Below are 6,628 nucleotides of genomic sequence, written 5' to 3'. Positions count from 1 at the left end.
CTTGTGCTGTAGAGATTTAAGGTGAAGCTTCACATTGTAAAGAATACCCAATCAGGTGCAAGTAAAAACAAAAACCGCTTGATTGGATGATGAAAATTAGCAGAGCTTCACCACATTGACGAAGCTCTGGGGAAAATGAATGCAAGTGCAGTCTATTTGCCTTTAGTAAATCAACCTCCCCAAATTTAGGTGTTCACCAGCCTGGTCTGATGTAATGTGTTAGGGAAGTCTTGTTCGTTTGAATGGGCTTCCTAATGCACCACAGAGCAAAAATTGTGCATGCATTTTCAGCAGAGCACCAAAAGGCACGCAAGTCTTTTGAACTGCGCTGCAAAGCGAATCCACTAGGAATAAGTATTGGGGTGCTTTTCAGAATGAATGGCATTGTACCAATGTGTGTTACTGTAATGCAGTGGTGTAAACAAGCCCTTACTTGGAGTTAGAGATGAACATTTTGATAAAAATTTAATTCTTTCTCTGAAATTCCACTGAAGCACATTCTAGCCAGCTGCAGGTACATCCTTCCCTTTTGTGGGCCAGAAGCAGGACGATACTTTTGCCAAAAAAATGTCCCATTCTCACTGATTGCAGAAACCTCAAATTCAAAACTGAAACACCTAGTTTCTCACCAAAATGTTGTTTTACTTTATACAGGACATGTTACTGAAAGTTCTGTAAAAGTATGGGAACAGCATTAAAGAATATGTAAACCAACCCATTCACTTTAAAACAGAAATGAAAGGCAAAACATTTGTGTATACATTCATAAAGTATTCAGATCCCCTTCACTTTTGCAAACTCCAAGCAGGCTTTCATGTGTTTTACACTGAGGAGAAGCTTCCATCTAACCACTCTGCCATAAATCCCAGATTGGTTGAGTGCCGCAGTGATGGTTGTCCTTCTGAAACTTTGTCCCATCTCCACACAGGATCTCTGGAGCTCAGTCCGAGTGACCATCAGGTTCTTGGTCACCTCTCTTACGAAGGATCTTCTTCTGATTGCTCAGTTTGGCCAGACGACCAGCTCTTGAGAGTCCTGGTTGGGCTAAACTTCTTCCATTTGAGAATTATTGTGATCTTGGGAACCTTCAGTGCAGCATAATTTGTTTGTAGCCTTCCCCAGAGCTGTACCTTGTAATAATTCTGTCTCTGCGCTCTGTAGGCAGTTCCTTTGATCTCAAGGTTTTTGCTTTGATACAGTATGCATTGTCAGCTGTGAGGCCTTTTATAGAGAGGTATATGCCTTTCCAAATCATGTCCAATCAATTTACTTTACCACAGGTGTACTCCAATCAAGGTGTAGAAACATCTCCGCAATGATCAAGAGAAATGGAAGGCACCTGAGCTAAATTTCAGGTGTTGTTGCAAAGGGTCTGAATACTTATGCCAATGTGATATTTCAGTTTTTCCTTTTTCATAAATTTGCAAACATTTCTAAAATCCTGTTTTCACGTTGTCATTATGGGGTACCGAGTGAAAATGTATGAGAAAAAAATAAACTTAAACAACTGTAGTATCAGGCTGCAACATAACAATATTGAAAAAGTGAAGGTGGTCTGAATATTTTATGAATGCACTGTAAATACCTTTTTATAAGTGATCATATAATCTGTTAATCTCTGTTCTCAGCTGCACAAGGAGCTCAGGGTTGAGAAACAACAGCACATGTGCTATTCGGGGTGGGGGGTCAGCAGAAGTCTGATCATTGGAGGAGAGCATAGCTAGAGAACCGACCACGCTTTGCTCTCATGCCTAGCGTGGTCAATTTTCATTGGAAAGCAGAGGACTGACCGAAACACAGGGATTTCACACAAAAGGAAGCAATACAAATAAGGATACTTTTTCATACAAGTACATGGTACAGCAGGCACACATCATGAATATTAAATGTTGGGTTTACATATTCTGTAACTCTGTTAGATAAAATAAATCAATATGGTGGGGATAGCAGCAAAATAAGGTGAATACAAAGCAAAGCTACTTTTTGTGTTTGATCAATTGATTCAATTACAATTTTACTTGAACTGCTATTAATGCATGCTTGAATGCCTGTGTAATCTATCAGACTCGAAGATTCCAAATATGCAATGCACTTTTTGAGTCACATTAACATAAGATTACATCAATGCCTGTTCTAATCAGACACTTTAGAAATTGTAATTTTAGAGCTTGCAGTTAAGACTGAAATGTTAGCTTTAGCTGGAACCCCCAGAATCTAGATCTTTTAGTCTAATTTACTAAAGAAACAATGCTGATCATAGAGGGATTGAAATTCAGCTAATTAATCAAAGGACCAGACGAATTTCGATTAATCCATGGCCATTCATGTTTGTGAGAAGTCGATATAATGATCAACTTCACGTGAATGGGCATATTAAAAATTTTTAGTTCGATCAGAGGTGAGCAATGTATTTTGCCAACAGGAGTCCCCACTGTCGGAATACAATAGTGAAGTAGCTAGGATTGCTATACCCACCTCAACTGCGTAGATGGGGGACTCAGTTTAGCTGGCTGATGGAAAAAAAACTGCCCTATGTATGCCCAGCTTTAGTAACGAACATCCCTTATCAGCTGATCTAGTGCTTCTTGAGATATCCTGGCTACCGTTAAACAATTCATTCACATCAGGTAAATACTGCAAAATGCCAATATCTTCCCCTACTCCATTTAAACTCTCTGCAATCACACACTACTTACATTTACTATACCACAGAGTATCAACACTGGGAGTTTACATTTTGTAAGGACTTTAGTGATTTACTGGTCACATCAGAAAGGTTAATATTGCATCAGAGTTTCCCAATAATGAGTTCATTAATTTCCAAAAGCCAAAGCTTAAAATGGTTTGCTGTAAACAAATTCTACTCAAATAGAAAATCTGCATTTTAATATCACATTAAGTTGTAATACATTTCCAGGGCAGAGAACAGAAAAAAAAACTGAGACATGAAGAGTACAGTATTATATATTTTACAATTTGCCTTATTATAATACATTGGAGGCTATATGGTAAAAAGAATTATAGGTAGAAGAACTTCTAGCCAATTCAAAAGAGGCCCCACAAGAGCAAAGCATTTAATAGTCAAGCATTTTCTGATTTAACACAACTTGGCCGTGCAAGTTTTGTGTTTTTTGTTTTTTTTTTTTTTTAAAGAAAGGGATTCCTTTGACAGTATGCAATAATAAAAAGGTATATGAAGCTTTGTTGTCCATCTAGTGAAGAGATGGAAGACATTTAGCTTCTAGCACAGTACATATGGCTACATTTTACCAATGAATACTGAAGCCATAATGAGCACTTTTTTGTTCCACACCGGCACCAAAATGTTTTTTTTTTTTTTTGTTTTTTGTGTGCATAAAAGTTTCACCAGATCAATCAAATGCAGCACATGTACCAACCTCCAAAACAAGAAAAATGTAAAAAAGCTGAAATAAATGTATAATGTAAATCTTGTGCTGTAGCTGAATTTTATTTACAGTAATTTCATTTTTATAGCAAAGGGCCATGCTGACCAGGCAAGTTGGCAGCTTAAAAAATGTTTGCAGCCATGTTTATTTGTATGCACAGACACTAAAATCATCCATTCATACAATGTTCATGTTAAGCATTTTGCATTTCTTTTCCAATTTTGTAACTAAGAATCTTGTTCCAGTCAATCTTCGTGCGTGTCACTGGCAGCTGCCGACGTAAGGCTTTGAAAGTAGTGTCAGACATAGTCTGGTAGTTCTCGCTGATTGCAGTCTAAGACAGGAAAAAATAAGGTTTGAAATCATGGCAGTCAATGTACATGAGAGCACTGTCTTCGCTTATAAAGGGTGCTGTGTGGATTTATTTATAGTAGTGTGTGTAGCAATCAAGATAAAGGAATTAAGCTTGATTCATTTTCAAAAGGACAATTTTGCATTTTTACTCCTACATTAAGACTAAAGTGAATGTTTAGCCATTTTTTCCAGTTTTTGATTGAGTAAGGAAGGGTTAAAACCCCTATCAGGTTGTTTCTTTGCTGTCTGCTTATGATGGGGGAGAATTACCAAATTTTCTGTTTAACAGATGAAGCAGGAAGTTGAAGGGAAGTAATTAGAACTATTCTCAGACAGTTATCCCCAGTGGAAGAGTTCCTTTTACCTCTTGTTATGCGGACATTAAAATTTAGATTTTCCCCTCATGTTCTCTGTGACAATGGTCACCAGTACAAGGTGGGAGAATCTTCTCAGTGGTGACACAGGCAACTGTAATAAAAAAATAAAAACCTCTGACAGAGGGTCTAACCTTTACCCACTCTATTTTGCCTTGAGATGCATTTAACGGTTTACTGTTGACCTACACTCAATGCATGGAATCATTCCCTGGGGGGGTGCCTTTGTGTAAGTGCAGAGTTAAACTGAGAACACACTGCATGCTTTAATTTTTCCTGTAAAACTCCACTGCATTATTTGTACCAATGTGCCATTTTATTCTAAAGTATATACAGGTGTACCTCGGTTTATGAACGGCTCCGTTAACATAATTTTCGATTTACAAAATGAAAATGCATTGAAAATAATGCCTCGGTCTACAAATTTTTTTTGCAATACGAAGTGTATGTCGGTGCCGATTTTTAAATGCAATTGCCGGCTTTTTTTTTTTTATTCACTATAGCTCACAGAATAAGCCATCACTTTCCCCAGAGTTAAATGAAACTTTTTCTTTTAAGAAACTAAAAGGAAACAATGTTTCTTTTAACTCAGGGAAATAAACTAAAAAGGAACCTCTTTCTTTTAGCTGGGGGGAAAGTGACAGCTGAATCTCTGAGCTATAGGGAAGAAAAAAAAAAAAAGCGGTAATTACATTTAAAAACCGGCACCATAATAAATAAAACGTCGATGTGGGGTCCCCCCTCCATTCATACCAAGCCCTTTGGGTCTGGTATGGGTTTTGAGGGGAACCCCCACACCAAAATTAAAAAAGTGTGGGGGTCAGATCCTTACCAGACCCTTATCCGAGCATGCAGCTCGGCAGGTCAGGAAAGCACCTTGTTCCCATGTTTATGGGGACAAGGGCTTCTTTCCCACAATCCTGGCCGGTGGTTGTGGAGGTCTGCAGGCAGGGGGCTTATCGGAATCTGTGGATGAGTATGGGGTACATGGGCCCACTACTCATTCACAAAAAACAAAAAAGTCAGGATACAGTCTTTGACACGTCCTTTATTAAAAGAAAAAACTAAAAAGAATGTCCCCCGCAGTAGATCCAACATCAATCACTATGTCCGTCAGCCGACTCGAAAAAAGAAAAAAAAAAAAAAAAAGTCTCCGCTCCCGGCCGTCTGCCTGCTCCGCTGGCTTGACAGTTCTTAAATATGTAAGGGGCGAGGCCACCCAGTGACATCACGCATGTGACTCCACCTCCTTGTGGCATCATCAACCGGGGCATGCTGGGTCAATGATGGAGGTGGGGGCAACATGCGTGATGTCACTGGGTGGCCTTGCCCCTTACATATTTAAGAACGGTCAAGCCAGCTCAGAGGCAGACGGCCGGGAGCCATCGTCGAGAGCGAAGCCTTTTTTTTTTCCCCATTCTTTTTTTGGCTCAGCGGCGGCCACCGTGAATAACGTTGGATCCACTGCGGGGGACATTCTTTTAGTTTTTTCTTTTAATAAAGGACTTGTCAAAGACCGTATCCTGTCTTTTTTCACACTACACTTTTAATTTTTTTGTGAATGAGTAGTGGGACCATGTACCCCATACTCATTCACATGGGGGGGAAGGGGGCAGGGATCTGGGGCCCCCTTTATTAAAGGTGGCTTCCAGATTCCGATAAGTCCCCTGCCCGCAAACCAACAACCACCGGCCAGGGTTGTGGGGGAAGAGGCCCTTGTCCCCATCAACATGGGGACAAGGTACTTTGGGGGGGAGCCCCCCATGCCCCACAACACCCCCCCCATGTTGAAGGCATGTGGCCTGGTATGGTTCAGGAGAGGGGTGGGGAGCGTTCGCTCATCTCCCCCCCCCCCCCCCCTCCTGACCTGCTAGGCTGCATGCTCAGATAGGGGTCTGATATGGATTTTGGGGGGGACCCCCACGCCATTTTTTTAAAAAAATTTTGGCGTGGGAGTTTCCCTCAAAATCCATACCAGACCAGAAGGGCTTGGTATAGATGGGAAAGGGGACCCCACGCCTTTTTAAAAAAAATATTTTTTTTTAATTGCTGGCAATTCTCTCATTTACATTCAGCTGTCAGCAGGGAACCCCGCTGACAGCTGAAACATTAACACATGGTTGTCACTACTAAAATACCGCATTACTTGATAAAATAACTCATGCGGTATTTTAGTAGCGTTTACTTTTTGCTGACCTCCGGAACGGATTAATTGGTTTTCAATGCATTCCTATGGGAAATGGCGTTTCGGTTTACGAATTTTTCACTATACGAACGAATTAAATTCGTAAACCGAGGTATGTCTGTAGTAATGAATAAGTATGAATTAAAACAAAAATTAAACCACTGTAAAATTATTCTTATCATCTTATAAATGTTGACCAATATTTTTTTATCCTTGCAAAAGTGTGCCAACTTCATAAGCAATAAAACGTCTTTAAGAAGTTTTGTTTTCATAGGTTAATTTTCCATTTTCAAAATCCTGAGACATAC

The 6,628-nt window shown here is 39.8% G+C and overlaps 1 protein-coding gene across 1 annotated transcript in view; it reads right to left on the bottom strand.

Moving 5' to 3' along the window:
* Positions 1 to 2,869: 2,869 nt before the first annotated feature.
* Positions 2,870 to 6,628, bottom strand: part of LOC149467158 (F-actin-capping protein subunit alpha-2-like) — a 47,771-nt gene continuing 44,012 nt past the window's right edge. Inside the window, exon 10 of the mRNA XM_089672088.1 lies at positions 2,870 to 3,741. Coding sequence (XP_089528214.1) covers positions 3,601 to 3,741 — 141 coding nt within the window. The 3' untranslated portion in view covers positions 2,870 to 3,600. The remainder of the gene's footprint in view (positions 3,742 to 6,628) is intronic.

Source organism: Staurois parvus, unplaced genomic scaffold, assembly GCF_062004578.1.
Source record: "Staurois parvus isolate SC_StPar_1 unplaced genomic scaffold, SC_StPar_1.0 ptg000120l, whole genome shotgun sequence".
Lineage (NCBI taxonomy): Eukaryota > Metazoa > Chordata > Amphibia > Anura > Ranidae > Staurois > Staurois parvus.
The sequence above is the reverse complement of the archived record's forward strand: the minus strand, read 5'-3'. Positions and strand labels throughout refer to the sequence as shown.